The sequence below is a fragment of the Photinus pyralis genome, unplaced genomic scaffold (assembly GCF_008802855.1).
Source record: "Photinus pyralis isolate 1611_PpyrPB1 unplaced genomic scaffold, Ppyr1.3 Ppyr1.4_LG5, whole genome shotgun sequence".
NCBI lineage: Eukaryota > Metazoa > Arthropoda > Insecta > Coleoptera > Lampyridae > Photinus > Photinus pyralis.
In genome coordinates this window covers 47,266,775-47,287,894 of record NW_022170596.1, presented here as the reverse complement: position 1 = coordinate 47,287,894, position 21,120 = coordinate 47,266,775, and the positions used below count along the sequence as shown (strand labels likewise).

At 35.4% G+C, this 21,120-nt stretch overlaps 3 protein-coding genes across 6 annotated transcripts in view; 2 read left to right on the top strand and 1 right to left on the bottom strand.

The window, feature by feature from the left end:
* Positions 1–21,120, bottom strand: part of LOC116170802 (39S ribosomal protein L15, mitochondrial) — a 148,876-nt gene that overhangs the window by 49,540 nt on the left and 78,216 nt on the right. Inside the window, exon 5 of one of the 2 annotated variants that reach the window (XM_031487316.1) lies at positions 105–149. The exons of the other annotated variant lie outside the window; for it this stretch is intronic. The gene's annotated coding sequence lies outside the window, so the exon portion shown is untranslated. The remainder of the gene's footprint in view (positions 1–104; positions 150–21,120) is intronic. 2 annotated transcript variants of the gene reach the window in all.
* On the top strand, positions 3,936–9,629 carry LOC116170795 (putative sodium-dependent multivitamin transporter). 2 transcript variants are annotated; one of them, XM_031487306.1, is made up of 11 exons: positions 3,936–4,063; positions 6,330–6,455; positions 6,503–6,724; positions 6,895–7,051; positions 7,102–7,285; positions 7,332–7,602; positions 7,647–7,793; positions 7,839–8,063; positions 8,108–8,256; positions 8,301–8,499; positions 8,552–9,629. In XM_031487306.1, the coding sequence occupies exons 2-11, from the start codon at positions 6,339–6,341 to the stop codon at positions 8,564–8,566; spliced, it is 1,686 nt and encodes a 561-aa protein (XP_031343166.1). In that variant the 5' UTR covers positions 3,936–4,063; positions 6,330–6,338; the 3' UTR covers positions 8,567–9,629. The 2 variants fall into 2 exon arrangements, with proteins under 2 accessions (XP_031343166.1, XP_031343167.1); XM_031487307.1 differs by lacking the exon at positions 3,936–4,063 and adding an exon at positions 4,092–4,223.
* LOC116170791 (xaa-Pro aminopeptidase 1-like) lies at positions 12,379–16,014 on the top strand. 2 transcript variants are annotated; one of them, XM_031487298.1, is made up of 4 exons: positions 12,401–12,440; positions 12,506–12,596; positions 12,655–12,939; positions 14,300–16,014. In XM_031487298.1, exons 3-4 carry the CDS (start codon positions 12,657–12,659, stop codon positions 15,829–15,831), a joined length of 1,815 nt encoding a protein of 604 aa, XP_031343158.1. In that variant the 5' UTR covers positions 12,401–12,440; positions 12,506–12,596; positions 12,655–12,656; the 3' UTR covers positions 15,832–16,014. The 2 variants fall into 2 exon arrangements, with proteins under 2 accessions (XP_031343157.1, XP_031343158.1); XM_031487297.1 differs by having other exon boundaries at positions 12,379–12,939.

Genomic DNA, 21,120 nt, shown 5'->3' with positions numbered 1-21,120 from the left:
ATTATTATTTGCATTGGAGACATTCAACCCGATCAAAAAGTTTTCGATTTATAAAATAAGAGACACATGTAAGAATTGATTTAGTAAAGATATTAAAGACTTACCTTTCTAGGTGTAGAGACTTGGATCGCCACAGATAAGGCATTTACCTGCAATTGAAGACATTTGTTAGAAACAATTCATTTGTTAATGAATCAAAAGTTTCAAATAAAAAAAATACATTTTATTAACTTTCGCCCACAAGAAACCCAAGAAATCGATCAAGTTTTATCGTGGGTTTTTTAAACGAGAATTACATTTCGAATAAAAAATTAAAAAAACGTTTTTTTTTGTTTTTGCCCATTTAGTACTTTTCTCTGGAATCCACACCCACCAGAAACCTGGGGGGTCTGGACTCGGGTCTGGAGTACCCACAAGGAGAGGAAAATCCGATGGTCCTCTATGAAAAACTCGAGAGTCCTTAGTGCTAAAACATTTTAAAGGAAAACGTAGCACCCACGGATGCGGGGAGTATGGAATATTCCCCAGTTTTTCGAAAATCTGGTGATAGTTTTGGCGAAATGAATCCTTAATCTACCTTACAAAATTGGTCTATTCAAAATAATTTATGATATTTTCGTAGAAATAAACATCTAACAAATTTTTTGGATAATCGTGTTAACATTTTTCCCCTGTATGTTAATTTAACATGCATCGTCTTCAGGAAAGAATGTTTCGTTCCAGGTCAAGCAATCTCTGCTAATTCAAGAACAGAAATCTTTAGGAAGTCAAATATTTTTCAGGAAAAGGCATGTTACAATCTTCATTGTAGTTAGTCCCTCATAAAATGCTTATATTTTTCAACATATTTAGATGCATTGTCTGGAATTCATCGCCGTACAAGACTTAGATCGCGTTTTAAAACACTATTTTTTGTACTCTTCACATACTGTTTCTATTTATTATGCTTATATACAGAGTGCCCATTACGAGGCCCATTATGTATGGAAAATAGTACCTATATATCTCGGTAAATATCAAATGTGTATAAAATGTTTCTATATCCAATAATAAGGCAGCATTCAGTTGTTTTTATTTCAGAAAACAAATTAGTAACGAAAAACAATTGAATTTAATTGACAGTGCACCTTTGCATTATGCTCATTTGATAGGGATTTGATTTCTCTTTTGATGATGTAACATAGTACCCTAATGCAAGAAAATTGTTTAAAAAAACTTAGTATAATTACATAAATAACATTAGTCTAGATACCCTACATGAAAATAAAACAAATGAACGTATACGTTTCTTATTGAAGACAAAATGAAAGTAGCAATAAAATGGTAACAAACGTACACATTCATTTGTTTTATTTTAATGTAGGACATCTAGATTAATGTTACCGATGTAATTACATGTTATTTTTTAAATTTGCTTGTATTAGGGTACCTACTAACATGTTACCTACATCATCGAAAAAAGAAAAAAATTGCTACGTAACATAACATAAATACATTAGCAATATTGTTTTATATTTTAAAGACAACATACAAAGAGAGGTTTCTAGAGTGTTAGATTTTTTTACTATTTTAATTATGACTTCAAACTTCAGCAAAATTCCTCAATATTATGCTGTTTATCAACAAATTTACATAAAATCTAAATCAATTTTCAAAATTGTAAGTCCATAGAAACCTAGAACCATCCTTTGTTTATACAATGATGCCCAAAAAATTCAGTATGTTCATAAATGACTGAGTAAATTAGACTTCTTTGTACTTAATGCTTTTTGTAACGACCCTGGTAATATTGTTCATTCTGGGATTAGGTATAATAAGTAATAAATAATAATTTTGATTTGTTTTATGAAGGTACTTTATGCGAACTTTGGGCAGTTCGAACAAAATTTTCGATTGGTCATGTCTATTTCGGACATGTTTTCTGTTATATGGCACGTTGGCCATATGTTGCGTATGTCTGAAATAGATTTACCAAATAATGGTGCAGAAACAGAGGCTACGCGCTCAAATACAAAATCAAATATACGTACTTTTTATTTGATTGCACATGGCACCAAACCATGTTCTCATACGAAACCCTTCGTCTTTACACTAATTAACCAAAAATTGGGCGTAGTTGAAACGGCACGTTATCGATACAATCCACCTCGAAATTCGGTCGCGGCTCAACTGGTATATGAAATAAATTCCAATTTGCGCGTTATCATACGAAACTTGTTTCTTTCATAAATTCGTAAAGCTAAATATCGATTACTCATATATTTATCGGTACTTTCATATACCTACTAAGTGTTTCGTATCCACGAACTTAGTATCACTGGTTTTGTAATTTCTTTCTCTATCTAGTGATGTAAAAATCCAATATGGCGTCCATTTAAAATAAGGAAGTTGATGTCAATATCTCGAAAACCGCCATTTAAAAAAATTTTTCTACGTACATTAAATTTATCCCATCCAATCCTGCAATTTTTATTTGAAACTTTTTTCGATAGCTCTCTTTGTTACTAAAATATTGAAACTTTTTAAAAATGGCGATTTTAACTTTTTTTAAAATTATCTACGTAACGATTTATTTTTTTCAAAATATCGCACCCGAATATCCAATAACATCAAAAATTACACAACTTTGCCAATTTAACCGAATCTGTAAGTATAATAATAACAAAGGTAGCCATGTTATCCTACTCAATTTAAGACACCCTGTATTACTTTTAGTCGTGTTAATGAATACATAAAAGAGACAAACTTCGGAAGTCCTCAAGAACAGTTCTGAATTTGTTGATTATTTTTTAAATGTTGGTTTCCTTATTATTTTTGATATTAGAAGCCTTTCAGAGGGGGGAAGTAATTATGTGTATCGTTTATCCTTTTGTATGTAGGGAAATTTTTAAGAATTAACAATGCGTTTTGTTCGTCCGTCTATTCGTTCGCCAGTCTGTCCGTCAGTGTATCCGTTCGTCCGTTCATATGCCCGGACCCACTTCTGTAATTTTGAACTGCTATCGGGGGAATTTTCCTAGAGTCATGGAATGTTTTTGCAAAAGGTGCATAACGTGCATAACTTCTATATGCAACAACCAATTTAGAATAAGCATGTATGTCTCTAGTAGTGCCAGACGCGACTTATTTTTGAGTTAAATGGGCGACTTGGGGGGGGGGGGGGTAGAATTTCCATTTATTTTTCATGGTATTTTAATTAACTGCCTCAACGAAAGGAACAGTTTTCTACTAGCTACCGCCGTTTGTCCTTGCTCCTAGGGGGAGGGGGGGGGGAACTGATTTTATCCTTCATGGTACTCTACTGAAAGGTTTCAACGAAAGGAATTGATTTCTACCAACCACAGTTACCATGACTGGTTATAATTCCTCATATCTCAAGGTGCATCGGGATGCAAACTTCCTGCTCAGGCAGACTTATCTACCCTACTATAAAATATACTATTACTAATAGATGATAAATAAATACCTTCTGCATTATGTTACTGTGCACTGCATTTTTTGTATTTTATTTTATTTTATTGTATCATTATAATTCTGTGTTATGTGTTATGTAACCTTTGGTTCTTTTATTAAAAGGTTCAGTTCAAGTTTCATTTAGGGGTGGTTCGCACTATTAACCTTTAATCGGGCAAAATACATCCAACAGTTCTATCTGTATCTATACGTTGCAAATTCTTTTTTTTATTGAGGTTGAAAAACCAATTAAAAATCGAACCTTTTTCCAAAATTAGTAACACATCACATTTTTATACCAAAATTCTATTTTTTCAAAGATTCCACATTAATTGTACTTTGTAGGAACGACTCAAGCAACACCCATCGTGTATGGCGAGGTAATGAGATGTTTTGTGTTTGTGTAGAATAATCATTAATTAATATTACTGTTATCAGAATAGATAGCGCAATTTATAGGAAAGGAACGCATAAAGTGATCAGTAGGTATAAATAATTGTTTTACTGTCAAAGTACTGTCTTAAAGTTGGCTAGTAGCTTATAGTAGAGTAAGAATAATCTTATTAGCCCTGTTTTGAAAAATCAGAAAAATATTAATTCTTCATAGTGGGTATGTATCAAAGTTCCAATCAGGGCAATAACCTGTCAAATAAATAACAACATTTGTTGATATGGAATTATTATTGCGCATGTAATTTACCACTTGCGTCAACAGTCCTGGCAATTTGTTACCTCCAAATGCACCTCCTGTATCTTGTGCCATATTTACAGTAATTATATATTTTTTTAAATTTTTACTGGTTTCTTGAATAGTCACGTTTACCTACCGATAATCTTTTATTGTTTTACCGTACCAAATTTGCACTTTATCATTCATTTGAAAGAGAAGACTATAATCTTTGCTACATTTTTTGGTGCTTTGTCCACTGTGCCTCTTAATATAGTGCTGCAAGTAACTTAAAATTCAAATATTTCAACAATGTCACCTTCAATCCCACCATCCGAGAATTATTTAAACAGCTTAAACAGAAGTAAATAAAACTAACCTTGGATTACAAGTCTTCACGTTGAAACCCTTAGCAGCTACACGGTGTTCATTTTTCGAGTGGGGATCTCGCTTATCTTAAGAGATAGAAACTTGGTTAAATTAGGGCAAAGTTGCGAATTTTCGTGCTGAATAATAATCTAAAAAGAAATTTATAATATCTTCAATAGTTTTGAAAATATGGCAAAAAATCGAAAATTTCTGATTTTCATTTTTAACTTTTTCATTGTAAACTAATTGTACTAGACATTTCTAATTAACACATTATTCGGATACTTTTTAATGGAGGTTTCAAATATGGCATCCTGTTTTTAATAACTTTCAAGATAACGGAGAAACACGTGGCAACTTTAGTTTTTTTTATGGGCACCATTTTGGATTTTAACATTTTGAGATTAGGTCTTTTTTTCTCTTTACAACGATATATCACACATGGTGGTTCAGTATCACATTTTTTCTAAAAATACAATTTTCATTTTATGCGAAGAGTGCTATGCAAAAACAAAACGTTCTTTTGTTGTGAACAAAATGTTGACCTATTTCAAGCAGTGTCATTTACGTTTGTGCTAGTTTTATTGCTAAAATATTATTTATTCTTATGTATTTTGTTCTATTTTGAATTATAATTTTCTTGCAAAACGAAGGTGCAATTCTGTTCATATGAAAATCGAAAACACATCTAGTTCCCTGATGCCAACGCTGCAACCGGACATATGCATCAAACTGTCAAACTTTTGTTCACAATAAAAGAACGTTTTGTTTTTCCAAAGCACTCTTCCCAAAAAATAAAAAATTGTATTTTAGGAAAAATGTGATACTGAACCACCATGTGTGATATATCGTCGTAAAGAGAAAAAAAGACGTAATCTTAAAATCTCAAAATTAAAAATGGCGCCCATAAGAAAAACTAAAGTTGCCACGTGTTTCTCTGTCATCTTAAAAGTTATTTAAACCGAGATGTCACATTCGAAATCTCCATTGAAAAGTGTTCGAATAATGTGTCAATTAGAAATGTCTAGCACGACTAAGTTTATCATGAAAAAATTAAAAACGAAAATCAGAAAGTTTCGTTTTTTTTGTGATATTTTCAGAACTATTGATGATATTTTAAATTTCTTTTCAGATGGTTATTCAGCAAGGAAATTCGCAACTTTGTCCCCATTTAACCAACTTTCTAGCTCTTAAGGTAAGCGAGATCCCCATAGTGGCACTCGAAAAATGGACACCGTGTATATAGGTACTGGATAATTAGGACATTTAACATCAGATTTCGATTGTTGTTATATATGGAAATTTATTTTGAAATGTGGTTTGGGGTGTTTAATAAATTGAACAGAAACTTCCAGTAAGCAGTTACACCAATTTGCGATTATAATTACGTATCTAACAATGAGACCGAATGAACTAAGATAATTGTTGAAATTATCGCGTGTTTTAGTTACAATTTCGCCACTTTAGGCGATTTAAATTTGATTTGATAATTTTGATCGGTAGGTACTACCACAGTACACTACATAAGTATGATGTAGACTAGAGCCATGCGTTTTCTAAATTTTTAATCAAAATTTATACACGAAGGCGTATGATCTTATACTGTCTGGGTGATAGCTCAAATTACATCTTTTTAATGGAGATATTGTACTGCATTTCTGAGTTCAGCAAAAAAAAACACTAACTTAGAGTCTGCAGTTGAGTAGTATTTATTAACGTCTTTGAAATTATTTGGGATTGGTAGTAACAAAAAGCATTAACCAGTAAACATTTCCTTTTTTTGCCGTCAAGAAGACATACAGGCCACATAAATAAGTGAGTAACTAGATTTGTCCAATAGATTATCATAATGGACGTACATCTACTTGGCGTTTGGGATTATGTTGTGATTTCTACAGTTTTACTTATATCATCCGGAATCGGGATTTATTGTCGCTTTACTGGCGGTAAACAAAGCACAGTTGGGGTAAGATGACCAAAAGGGAAAGTGTTCACCTTTTAATGTTGTTTTAGGAGTATTTGTTCGCCGATAGTAACATGCATGTTGTACCAGTTGCATTTTCCTTGATGGCATCGACGGTGTCTGCGATTTCACTTTTAGGAAATGCAAGTGAAATTTACACGTTTGGGCTGCAGTTCATTATATTGTTTTTTGGCTACGTAATCGTCGCGCCTATTGCATCTTACGTGTACTTGCCAATATTTTTCCAATTGCGGGTGACAAGTGTATATGAGGTAAGTTGGTATATTACTTAACCAGCTTTTCACAAAAGATGTTGGAGCACATCAACCACAAATAAACTTCTGTAGAAAGGTCATTTTTGGATTTGCTGTTGTATTCAGATTGTTACTTCAACTAATCCAGTATTTTGAATTTTGAACCTACACTACAAAGAACGTTTTAGTATTTGGGAAAGCGATACGGAACAATAGCAAGACTGATTGGTTCCCTTGCGTACAGTTTGCAAATGATTTTCTACTCAGGACTTGTGTTGTACGCCCCCGCACTTGCTCTAGAAGCGGTCACTGGATTGTCGAAAAACGTTGCAATTTTAAGCATTGGTCTGCTAATCACTTTTTCGTATCACTTTCAATAATAGATAACGTTTTAGGTTTGGTTTGCACTTTTTATTCGAGTATCGGCGGTATGAAAGCCGTGATTATAACCGACGTATTTCAGTCGTTACTTATGTTTGGAGCACTAGCTAGTATACCGATATTTGCAATACGGCAAAGTGGAAGTCTCGCAGAAATTTGGAGAGTTGCGAAGGAAGGGAACAGAACTGATTTGTTAAAGTAAGTTATACCACAGTAAACGCGATATAGGTAGATATAATTGCAGCTTTGAGATCGATCCCACAGTCCGACATTCTTGGTTTTCGCTCATAATTGGTGGAGGGATAACATTTCTATCGCAGAATTGCGTGAGTCAAACGCAAGTGCAAAGATATTTGACGGTGAAAGATTTGAAAAGAGCACGACAGGCACTCTGGTTGCAGTTTCCCATCATCGTAGGTCTCAATCTATGTACATCACTTTCCGGATTGGCCATATACGCGAGGTACTACGATTGCGATCCAGTTTCTAACGGAAGTATTACCTCTTCCGATCAGGTGACTTACACATTTGAAATTGTTAAGGGCTAATGGGCTTTCAGTTAATGCCCTATTACGTTGTTGACTCAACGGGACACATTCCTGGATTAAGTGGACTCTTTGTCGCCGGTATATTCAGCGGATCGTTATCTTCATTGTCATCGTCACTGAATTGTTTAGCAGCAGTCACTTTGGAAGATTACTTAAAAGTAAGCTAATTAAAAGTGGCAATCTCAAACGATGCGTTGTTGCAGCCCGTCTACCACAAACTCACCGGTTCTCACCCTACCGACAGTCAATTATCCTTCTACAGTAAAGCCATATCGTTTGGTGGTGGCATTATATGCATAGGTTTTGCGTTTCTAGCACAACTTTTAGGGGGAGTTCTACAAGCTGCTTTAACTGTAATTGGGATACTCGGGGGGCCACTTCTGGGGATATTTACTTTGGGTATGTGTACAATCAATGCTAATCAAAAGGTAGGTTTACTTAATGGTAAATGGTTCTTAATTTTAATCTTAAGGGTGCGATAATGGGGTTCTTCAGCGGGTTGACCGTTTGCCTTTGGGCTGCATTTGGTCGCCCAAGGCCCGGTCTTCCCAAACTGCCTGTGCGAGTAGATGCTTGCCATCAAATCACTGCTCAGCATAATGTATTACAAAATGAGAGTCGGTGAGTACTAAAATGGTCACGGAGACCTTCAATTTTGATTCCAGTGAATACTTTTGGTTATATCGCTTGTCTTACCTTTATAATGGTTTCATTGGTTTTATATGCACGTTGGTGGTAGGATTTATGGTAAGCTGGATAAGTAACAAATTCACCGGGTTAGCATTGGAGAATACCGATCCTGATTTATTCGTGCCATGCGTAGCTAGAAGAATAAAGGAAAGGGTCAAGTGTAACCAAATTAATGTAAGTGCTTTAAGCATTTCAAAGGACTAGGTACATATCTTTTTCGTTGCAGATGAGGAGCCTATAAATAATAATGGATTCGGTTGGATTATAATTTATTTTACCCAAAATCGTCCTGAAACCTTCATTTTTATGCCTACTTTATGTCGGGAAAGTGTTAGTTTTTATGACGGAGGCAGACCAGTGTACTCTTCCTGCCGCCTGTCACTTTACCTGCCGCACCTGTCACATTGCTAAATGTCTATAATGACTCCTGTCATCATTGACAGATTGACATTAATCAAAAGTTCTATATGAAAATTGAAATTTTATGTTAAAATACCATTTCGGGTAAAATTTAAAACAAAACTCGTCAGTAAAATGACATTACTTGACTCGAAAATTAATGTACTCGCCCTCAAAGGGCCTCGCACTTCAGTATTTCCTCGCCAGTAATGTGTCATTTTCTTGACTTTTATGTAAATAACTTTTAAATAGAATTTTAATTTCATATTTGATTTCCATAATTTTTTCTCGTTTCCTTCACTTCACCAAATTTTTCAAAATTTTAACACAAAATTATGAACAATCATGGGATTTCTTTGGGGTTCCCAAAACTGTCTCCGGGATTCCCTCAGATTTCTTTGATTCACGAGAGCTTCCTGAACTGGTTTGGTTCTTCTATTCCTGTACACCGATTCCTTACCACGATTTGATCGGCGGATTACTCAAACAATTAAATTAGCAGTCATTTTTAAGCATCACTAGCGGTTAGGTACCAAAAAAAAATCGAATTTGCTTGGTTGCTAAAAATCTTGTGTAACATGGGGAAAATGATTATTAAATTTCACTCCATTTCAAGGGGCGATAAAAAAAATTGCCAATCCTTAAAATCTTTTCAAAACTTAAAGAACATGCAATAAATAATGTTTTAAAGAGTAAAAAATCATTGCACGCATGAGCTCTTAGCTGCCCTCCATTGTTCAGCCCCGTAGCTAAAAAGCTTACGAAGGAGCGGCAAGCTTATAATTAGAGGGGGCAAAAGCGACATCTGAGTTATTTTATTAATAAAATAATGTAACGTAAATTTAAATACGTAGGTAGATTATATATTACAGCTAAATAACAATAAATTTATAACGGCCTTAAAATGGATTAATTATTTTTTTATCACTTACAATTTATAACATATAACACAACCGTGTCGAAGTTGGAACTGAACTGAACATATTACCCCATATATGGCTTTGTTTAATATTTAAGACTTTATTATTAATAATATAACCTTCTGTTTGAGCCATAAAAATTCTTTCATTCATTCAAATTACTATTAAGAAAGGCGGTGGTAATGTCTAATAATGTGATCTAGTTCTAAATTAACACTTACCTACCGCTATGGCAAAGATCATTCTTATAGTAGAGTTTCTAACAACTGGTGATCTAAATATAGTCTACTCCCAACTATCACGAGCAACTACAGGGTGTTTTTTTGGGAGCTTTAGTTAAACGTTTCTGGGAAAGTAAAATAGGTATGTTTTTGAAAATGTCATATATGTATGAAAATGTGTACTTAGGAGTTACTCTGAAGGCCGAATCGATGTAAAATATTTTCAAAATGGCCGCACTTTCGCAAACACCGGAAGTAGGTAGTAACTTAGTTATTTTCAATGGCAACCCCTATTTTTTATTGCATTTTTTCGATTCTACGTGAAATTTCAGTTCTTTTGATAACCACATGTCGAAATCTGGCATTTGTGGTTTTTAAGTTATTTTGACTTTATGAAAAAAAATGGCGGATGCAGATGGTACCTTGATAATTGATTACTTGAAAACGGTTATAGTCATGGCAACCCATTTTTATCAGTGCATAGAGAATGAACAGGGCTTTTTTTAGTGTACTTAAAAAAATCTTCCTATCAAATCGGTTTTAACACTAATCGCCATTGATATATTATGGTAGTATATCAAGCACGGGCAACGAGTTCGCAAAACCAATTATACACGCGTTTTTTATAGTTTTTCTTATTATATCTGCATTATTATTTAAAAATAAGAAAAATAAAATAATATTGAGGTTATAGTCGAATATATTTTTAATTAATTCGGCTGATTATTCATAATTCCATGATTGATATGGATCCGTCACTTGACGTTTGCTTATAAAGATTACCATCTTCGGAAAGAAAATTACTTTGGCCGAAGAAGATAATACACCGTCCATTCAGTGGCTTGTTGCAGAAGCAGAAATAATTGGTACCAAATGCAAAAGTCTATTATGAACGATATCAAAGTTTGGCGTGAATAAATAGGAAGCATCTTTCAAACCAAGTCTTAAATGCGTAGTATAATACTGGCACATATGAAGGAAATGTCAAAGGTATGTAAATATATTGGTGCATTCAGTCAAAACTTCAATCAATACTGCAATTAACAAGTGGAACACCTCTTCTAAACCACGTGCGTTTGTGAAAGCTTCCAACAAAGGATACGAGCCAAAGACATCTTTTGTATTTGCAGAAAGCGATCTGGAAGTATTTTTTACGTCTCATATTATGATAGTTTGATATGTTATATTTGAAGTAATGTTACTTAACCACCTTTAAGGCTCGGCGTGCTTTAATCGCATTTTTCGCACCCTCAGGCGATTCTGATGCAGATAACGGGCGATCAGAAATGAGCTGCTGTCGAGTTGCCTTTGGAAGTACGATTTCCCACGTAAACAAAAATTCCAAAGGTGACTCAACAGCAACTCATTTTTGATCGCATAGTATAATCAAAAAAATGCATATATATGAACTGAACACGCTAGCATTATAGGGCTAAACCATTTTTTCCTGGAAGATATACAGGGTGAGTTTTTTTTTTCATTTTAAGCATTAGGATCTCGGAAACCGTAAGACATAGAGATTCGGTTAAATGAGGAAAGAGTTGTCGTTTTAAGAGCTTATTCAAGATATGCTTTTGTTTTTTGAAAAAAATCCACAGTTTACTAGATATGAGCCAAAAAGAGATTTAGTGATTTTTCTTTTAAATGTTCTAGAATCGTTAGTATTAGAAATACAGAAATATGCAAAGAACAAAAATTGTAAATTTTGTTCCGCTTAATAAGATACATTTATTAGTATTTATTCTTCTTTTATAATTTTCGAGTTATAACGCAAACTTACATTTTTTTAATGGTAATCATAGTTGGCTGTGACATTTTTAAAAAGTGCATTTTTTTCTTTTTACAATGATACAAGGATCATTGTACTTACTTTGACAAATAAACACGATAAATTGGTAGAATTTGGTAGAAAATGAAGATAACATTGACCTGTCCAATTTTCGTCGTAAATGAAAGGTACCTATCTCACTAGATATTGTTTTCCATGGCCAACTCTATTTACTTACCTCTCAATAATACGCAAATTACTACAGGGCGTTTATTTGTTAAGGTACTTTTAGCAAGCCTTATATCGTTATAAAGAGAAAAATTTGTCCTTTTTAAAAATGTCAACGCCAACTCTGACTACCATAAAAAAAAATTAAAGTTTGTATTATAACTCAAAAATTGTAAAATCTAAAAAGAAATTAGTATTTTCATCATGTTAAGTTATGTTTGATGTATTTCTAATAATAACGATTCTACAAAAGTTAAATGAAAAATCACTAAATTTGTTTTTCGCTCATATCTAGTGAACTGTGGATTTTTTTCAAAAAACAAAAGCATACCTATCTTGAATAAGCTCTTAAAACGACAACTCTTTCCTCATTTAACCGAATCCGTATGTCTTATGGTTTACGAGATCCCAATGCTTAAAATGCAAGAAACTCACCCTGTATAAATAATATAATAATCAAAATATCCTGGTAATTAACCTAAAATCTATGAAATCGCCAGTGTTTCTTTATGTCATTTTCCATTATAAGAGAGATTAGATTTTTCTACAGAAAATTTTTGCACAATGATTCTAAGTAGGGTAAGTACCTATGCGCTGGTTTAATAATCAACAGCACACCTTTGGACTTGGTGATTTCATCGTAGTAATTTGCCAACAAAGAGAATTCTCTATGTAGGACGCGTGCCAAGATAACACCATAAGTAATTGAAAGCAAACATTTGGTCACCGATTGAGGTATAAGTACAGAGGTAGTAAATCGCAAACTGAACAGTGTATTCAAATTTCTCATCAGACATGGAAAGGCGTAAAGATACTACAAATTTGCTGAAGCAGTTGCGCTCTGTTATGAAAGAGAAGAAATATTTTACGGAGGTGTTACACGCATACCTCATACCCTCGGGCGATACGCAACGAAGGGCTTACGTTAGCGGTTTCACTGGAAGTGCAGGAAGTGCAGTTATCACGCTTGAAAATGCCTGCGTGTGGACCGACGGACGCTACTTTCTACAAGCAACGCAGGAAATGGATTCAAACTGGACACTAATGAAGGAAGGTTTAGCATCGACTCCTACTCAGGGTACGTTTCATTAAAGTCACTAAATATAGAAAGTACCGCAATCCATTAGGCTCGTGTGTTAGAGAGAGAACGCATGATTTTTGCCCAAAAATGGCGGAAATTACCAGATTCTAGTAACTTTAATGTTAGGGATTGTTCCACCTGTTTGGAGAAATCTGTATATATTTTTTCGTACTTCCGGGACTAAAGTAACAACTTCACTCCATTATGACAAGTACTGAAGTGTCACTTTTTGTCCCGCCGGGATTAAATTTAGACGAAAATCCCGGAAGGATGAAATTACTAACAAGGCAATTTCAGTAGGTTGTTCCACATTTTGTATGCGGTACTACTTCCTAAACGCATCGTACTGCTGCTCATATAGTTTTTTTGGATTCCGGTGGTATCAATTCTTTAACTACATACTTTGGCCGCTTTTTATCAATATCAAATACACCTTTGTCACCCACCACCAAAATTATGACACTCACTAGCAATGACAGTTTCCAAATTATTTTTGTTACCATGGCATAGGGATTGTCATACCAACGCAACGTTCCTATGGTAACTTGTTAAGCAGCGATTTTTTGAAAAAACGCGTTCTCTAACTCCATACATATTAAGTGTTTTGGTTTCGGAAGTACGAAAAATATCGTATATACCTTGCGACTGAAGTAGTGGTCTTAAGGTGGGTTCATAGCTCTCCGTTCATCCGTTGCGTTGGTCTGTCAAACGGATAATGCATTTTATTAAGGTTCATAGCAATCCGTCCACATTGTACATTTGCAACGTATAACCATAACCTAAATTTTATTTTGTACTGTACCCTCCGTGATTTTCAGTATGTAAAAATGGTACGAAAGTAAGAGCACATTGCTATCTGATTATTACCGTGAAGAACGAATAGGCGAACGGCTGTTAACGTACCAAACATAACCTCACTCTTGTTAAAAACGGAACAACGGAAACGTAAATGTTCAACTTCAACCAACTTTTCCGTCGTAAACGGACGACGTACGATTTAAAAATTTGCTGTCTTCTGATTGGCTAACGGACAAACGGAAACGTAAGAACGGAGAGCTATGAACCCACCTTTAATCCCTCAGGTAAATTATGGCCCTCCCTTCGGTCGGGCCATAAACTTCACCTTCGGGATTAAAAGTACTACTTCAGTCCCGCGGTATATAATATACTATTATAAAACATGACAGTACTATGAAGTTAGGTTATAAAAAATTACAGCTATTCAGATTTTATTTGTCAATTTTTTTAATTTGGCAGCAAATTTGCCCAAAAATTGCGGATGATTGCGGTACTTTCTATATCTAGTGACTTTACGTTTCATTTGGTTTGGTAGAGTACAATTGAACCATATTTTTAGGCGAATGGCTGATTAGCACCCTCCCTTCACGTTCCTACATCGGTGTTGACCCAGAGGTGATCGGTCAAAGTGAATGGACAAGGTTGAAGAATCAGCTCGATATTTACGACCACCGATTGGTTGCCGTCGAGACGAACCTAGTCGATTTGATATGGACCGATCGGCCACCGATTGTACGAAATCCAATCGTTCCTCTCGAACTCGAGTATACCGGCAGTACTATCGCCAACAAACTAAACGAGGTCTACGCCCGAATGGGGAGGACTAACGTGAAGATACTAATGCTAACTGCACTAGATGAGATCGCCTGGCTGTTGAATTTGAGAGGAAGCGATTTGGGGTACACGCCCGTTTTTCGTTCATTCGTAATGATTGTGGAGAATTCGGTAACTTTATTTATCCATCCCCAGCAAACAACCCCCGATCTTATGGCACATTTCAAAGTGGAAGCACCTGGAGCTGTGTTCGACATTCGCCCATACAGCGCAATTGCGTGCAGTGTGCGTCAGGCGATTGATGCCATACAGGGTGGTTTGGTTTGGTTCTCTAACGACGCCAAGTACTTTATAACCAGTCTCGTTCCGCCCAAAAGACTGAAGATGGGGGCCACGCCGTGCGCATTGTTAAAAACCGTGAAAAATAGCGTTGAGATCCACGGTATGCGAAATGCCCACATTAAAGATGCGGTAGCAGTCTGCAATTACTTCGCGTGGCTAGAGGAAGCCGTTCAAGAGCAAGTTGTAACGGAAATATCCGGTGCACACAAACTAACGCAGCTAAGGTCGGAACAAAGAGACTTCGTGTCGCTCAGCTTTAACACAATCAGCGCCGTGGGTGACCACGCCGCGATCATTCACTACGCCCCCAAGCCCGAAACCGACATCCCGATTACAATGGACGCGTTATACTTGTGCGATTCCGGCGCCCAGTTCAAAGATGGCACGACCGACATCACGCGTACCATTCATTTAGGCGCACCCACTGAGTTTGAGCGGGAATGCTTTACAAGGGTGTTAAAGGGCCAACTGAAACTTGCAAGGGCTGTGTTTCCGAAGAGCCTCAAGGGTGACCACTTGGATTCTTTTGCACGCGAGTTTTTATGGGAGCGCGGTTTGGACTACGCGCACGGTACCGGACACGGTGTTGGGTCCTATCTGAACGTGCACGAGGGTCCTATAGGAATAACCTCCAAACCAATGCCTGACGATCCCGGTTTGGTCGAAGGGATGATATTGTCAAACGAACCCGGATACTATCAAGATGGCAAGTTTGGCGTACGCATTGAAGATTTGGTATTGGTCGTCTCGATTCCGACACCGCATGCCAACGGGGAGTATCTGACATTTGAGACGCTAACGTTGGTGCCGAAGCAAACGAAGTTGATTAACGTTGATCTATTGACCGACCAAGAAATTCGACAGATAAACGACTTTCATAAAAAATGCCGGGATGTGATTGGCCCGCTTTTAGGTCCGCACGCTAAAAGTTGGCTTTGGAAGGAAACGCAGCCTCTGAACCCCAAATTATTTTAAATTTTAAATGCGTATCAATTTCATTTATGACATATCCTTGAAAGGAAATTATTGAGCAAACTAATCCCATTATTTATCGTTAGGTTAATTAGTCGTTAGCAACTTGGCAATAGATGTGTTAACCTTTGATCATGAAAAAATTGGAGTTCACATTCCAAACCACCTGAAAATCAATCTGCAACCTTTAGCCATCGTTTTTATAACAATTAATTATTAACAGCATATGTAATAAAAACAAATAAAGACGATCCACAACAAAACATTCCATGCCAGATTAACTTGGATACAAAGCTGACCGATTTAATAAATTCATCGTGCCTCATTGTTGATTCATGCAAAGCATAAAGACTGAAATGTATAAGTAACGTACTGTTCAAAAATTGGCACGTGCCATTCATTGATGACACTTGGATATTACAGTTTACTGACATTTACTGCACGTAGTTTACATCTACGTACGGTATGACCTGGGATTAAACAGACAAAACATGCCTTTTTCTGAAAACGAAGTTGTTTTTCATCGTTTCATTCGTTCTCTACCAAACAGGTAGTATCTTTTCGGGTAGTCACTCCAAGAGATTGCAAAGAACGAATCTGATATTTTAGTTTATCATTCAAGACAGGTAATGTCAAATTGACAGACGTCACTAAACACAGAAGTTCTCGTATATTCATTTCTATACGTAGATCCTCTCTGCCAAAACGATTTTTCAACGCTTCTATGGCTTTTGGATAATTTTCTGAAATCGGAGGAAAACTTGTACTCATTGTTAATGGGGTGGTACTGTTTTTGACAGGTTAGCTAGCGTTTGTAAGATAAGTGTGCAGCTTTGAATCTCAAACAGTAAAGGTTTATCAATGTTTTGCTTCTGTTCAAAGTTTTCAGTATAATCCGGTATACATACCACAAAGACCTACAAGATTACCCCAACATCCCCAACCAAACAAAAAATGTTTTTTAGAACTGATGATGGACGCACAAATTTTCACGAAACAAGCATTTCGAGAATAAGGAGCGTTGCGTTAAGTTGCAACCTCCAACAGTAATTTTAATTTGCTTCAAAACAATGCGCCCAAATGGCCTCAGCGCATATATCAGTTTAGCATTAAGTTGGACCACCGACAAAAAATGTTGACTTTCTTTGAGACGAAAGACGCACAACACTTGTGGAGTCAGCACAAAATGAGTCAAATATTTTGGAGATACCGTGCTAACTTAATTCACCTGCCGCAAGTAGAAAGGAATCTAGCATCCCGTCCACTTTTATGACGTCACACGTGCTGCGCTGTGATTGGCTGCGCCATTTTGTGACGGTAAATTTGAAGAATAAATTTGAATTTGTGCGGGACATTTAAATTTTTGAATTTCCGGATGTCGGCCATTATGTAGAGGTAAGTTTGAATTTGTGCAGGAGATTTGAATTTTGGAATTTCCGGATGTGAATCTATGACAAAAGGACGCGGATATTAGGACGCATGTAAAATTGGACGCACGGTAAATAATAACTCTTTCATCTACACTTGTTTTAATTAATTTTTTGTTTGGCATTTAAAAGCAGTATATTATACAAAGACACCGCAAAAATAATTAAAACAATTTTCCGAGTACGGCACCAGGCCACTATTAGAATATTTACGAGAAATTACGCACAGTTTCTAATTACAAATGACGTCGTTACCAAAATTAAATAATAAACAAAATATACCTAAATTTAAAAAAATCCAGACATCCGGAAATTCAAAAATTTAAATTTACCGCCACAAAATGGCGCAGCCAATCACAGCACACTACGTGTGACGTAAAAAAAGAAGGGGATAGCAGAAATTAGAAGTTGCATCAATTTCCGGGTTAACCGGAAGTTATGCAGAAAGTTTCAATATGCGATCGGATAGATCGTGATGTCTCATACAAAATCATATTTGATCACTTTTTTCGAATCTCACCAAATAAAAGAGGCATTGAGGTGACCATATTATCTCGAACACACTGTATATGAAAAATCGTAAGTATAAAATAAGTTAAAACAATATGTATGGAAAGTTAGACAAAACGAAAGCGTAAAGACTGAAATGTATAAGTAACGTACTGTTCAAAAATTGGCACGTGTCATTCATTGATGACACTTGGATATTACAGTTTTCTGACATTTACTGCACGTAGTTTACATCTACGTACGGTATGACCTGGGATTAAACAGACAAAACATGCCTTTTTCTGAAAACGAAGTTGTTTTTCATCGTTTCATTCGTTCTCTACCAAACAGGTAGTATCTTTTCGGGTAGTCACTCCAAGAGATTGCAAAGAACGAATCTGACATTTTAGTTTATCATTCAAGACAGGTAATGTCAAATTGACAGACGTCACTATCCACAGAAGTTCTCGTATTATATTTCTATAAGTAGATCCTCTCTGCCAAAAGGAAGGCTTTCGGATAATTTTCTGAAATTGGATGAAAACTTTCAATAACTCCACGTGCCCGAGATGCCGGTTCTGTAGATTCAATGCTGCTTTCAATTGGAATGAAGGTTTCTGGTCTCTTATTAGTCGCACATTTTTGTGTAGGATACACGCAAAGTTAACCGTGCCTTTTCTATGATCAACCTCGAAAAGCTAAGAAATACTTCTTAGGGGTCCTGTCACGGTCGCCAAATTTAACTTTTATAAATTAAAAAGGCAATTTTTTATAAATCTGAGAAATATTTTTCCGTCTGTACAGTCCTATAGTTATTTATCCTTTTATCGCAACACCTCCAGATGTCGGCCATTTTGTAGAGATAAGTTGGAATTTGTGCGAATTTTTGAATTTCTGGATGTCGGCCATTTTGTGCGATAGATTTGAATTCTTGAATATCTGATTGTGGCGTCACCTAGTGGGGATTTGTTGGTACAAGAATCGGAAATATAGTTTCCTGTAATTAGCATCTAGTGACTGAGTTATGAAATAGCGTTGTGGTGTGAAATTCAAAAATAAACCTACAGGGAGTTGCGAAAGATGTATACATGGTGAAATTTAAATATACAGGTTTTAAGGATAGTTATATGTCTTTGTACCGGTGCCAATAGGTCGTTAACTGGTCGGCCATTTTGTTCCGATAAGACCAAATTGAATCGTGTGTGTCGGTATATGTGAAATTAAATATACAGAGTGTAATGATAGTTATACATAGGGGCGTACCCCAATTATGAAACCAGACGAACAGAAAATCCAAGTACTTACACAAAAATTTGACGAGTGTTTCAAACACTTTCCTAAACTTTTAAAACCTTGATGGCGGCAAAGGTATTTAAGTAATGTCTATTCGTGTAGTATCTTAGTGTTATCAACGTGTTATTGTTATTGTTTCAGATTGGCTAAGGTATATAAAATTATCTACGCCATTAATTAATTGTCACTTTGATCAATTGAAAATGCTTCGTTGCCGTACCAATAACTATTTCGCATTTCCAAGATTAATTTGAGCTGTTAGTGGCTTTATCATTCCACCGTGGTTTACTATCGCGAGGATGAATACAAGAAGCCTAAGAGACGTACATCACTCTAGATATTTATCAAAGGAACAATAATGTATCACAGTCGATAATGAATTTGTAATTAAAGAACTTATTTTTTCTTTGGTCATCTAAAAATATTTTTTCTTGTTCTTTTATATTTTTGTCTTGAAATTGGATTATTATTGTTGTTCAAAAATTCAAATTCTTCGCTTCTTGTTTGGGAGAACATGATATTATTCAGATGAGGATAGTTCAAATTAAATAAAATTAAGAAACTTCTAACAAAAGATTCAAAAGGAAAATATTGCATAGGTATACATTACTGTTTTCAAAATAGGTAATAATTAATAACTGCAAACATAATTAAGAATGTAGTTACTATGTAAAAGCGAAGCTCATTGACAAACGATTTAACTTTGGAGTTAATTGTAATTATGAATCATTAGTAGATGCTAATTACAGAAAACTATATTTCCGATTCTTGTAACACCAACAAATCCCCACTGGGTGACGCCACAATCAGAAATTCAAAAATTCAAGTCTACCGCACAAATTCTAAGTTTACCGCAGTTAAAGGCAGACATCCAGAAATTTAAAAAGCTCCCGCACTAATTCAAATTTACCGCTACAAAATAGCAGACATCCGGAAATTCAAAAATTTTAATTTACCGCCACAAAATAGCGCAGCCAATCACAGCACACTAAGCGTAGCGTCATAAAAAGTGGAGGGGATAGCAGATTCCTTTCTGCTGCCGGATTTTTGAAAAAAACATGTTTTGGACTATTTTTTTCAAATACCATTTATTAACACCAGAAGACCCAAGCTATGTTACCTCTCTATGGACCCCCACCCAGAGCTCGATTGACCGTATACGTATTTTAACTGAATGTTGTGTTCCCGATCGTGTTTACTACATTATATTGAAGTTCGCGTTCGCTAATTATCGTTGTTACATACATGTTTGTCATTTCTTAAAATTTATTTATTATTTTTCATATATGGTGTGTTCGAGATAAGATGGGCACCTCAATATTTCTTTTAATTGGCGAGATACGAAAAATTTGCCAAATATAATTTTGATTATCCGATCGCGTATGCTTCACCTCTGATTTGGCCGGAATTTGGGGGCAAGTTTTCTTTTGCAATTAATGCAATGTCTACCTATGTTTTTGAGATATTTGAAAAGAACCACCACGCATCCTGACAGCACACGGCATGCTAGATTTCATAAGTTTTCCAAATATTGAATCACAAATGTCTCCATTTTTTTTTGTATATATGAACTATACGCCTATTTGATGGTGTTGTGCAGCGTTGCTCTCAAAGATCTTAAAAAACATAGGGATTGCATTTCAAAATTAGAAGTTGCATTGTTTAACCGGAAGTTATGCAGGAAGTTTCAATATGCGATCGGATAGATCGTGATATCGCATGCAAAATTATATTTCATTTTTTTGAATTTCCCCAAATAAAAGAGATATTGAGGTGAGTCTCTTATGTCGAACACACTGTATATGAAAAATCGTAAGTATTAAAGAAGTTAAAACAATCGGTATGGGAAGGAAGTTGACACGGAAATATGGAACGCCGTTTTAGTATTTATACCAACATTGTATCATGTATCATTTTAAATAACAGCCAATCTTATGTCTGTAAATTTTTCGTTTGTTATTTTTATCTTACGTATTAAGAGATTGATTAAAAAAATGTTGATTAATAAAGATGATACATGAATTAAAATGTTTGTTGATAATTATAATTAGGCGCTAGTATACACGTAGTCAAATAGACTAAA

Excerpts from the sequence above, each read along its gene's own strand:
- LOC116170795 (XM_031487306.1), top strand. The coding sequence starts at position 6,339 with ATGGACGTACATCTACTTGGCGTTTGGGATTATGTTGTGATTTCTACA. Across the intron at positions 6,725-6,894 it reads GGGTGACAAGTGTATATGAG|TATTTGGGAAAGCGATACGG; the intron begins GTAAGTTGGTAT and ends AGAACGTTTTAG. Across the intron at positions 7,052-7,101 it reads CGTTGCAATTTTAAGCATTG|GTTTGGTTTGCACTTTTTAT; the intron begins GTCTGCTAATCA and ends ATAACGTTTTAG.
- LOC116170791 (XM_031487297.1), top strand. The coding sequence starts at position 12,657 with ATGGAAAGGCGTAAAGATACTACAAATTTGCTGAAGCAGTTGCGCTCT. Across the intron at positions 12,940-14,299 it reads AGCATCGACTCCTACTCAGG|GCGAATGGCTGATTAGCACC; the intron begins GTACGTTTCATT and ends CCATATTTTTAG.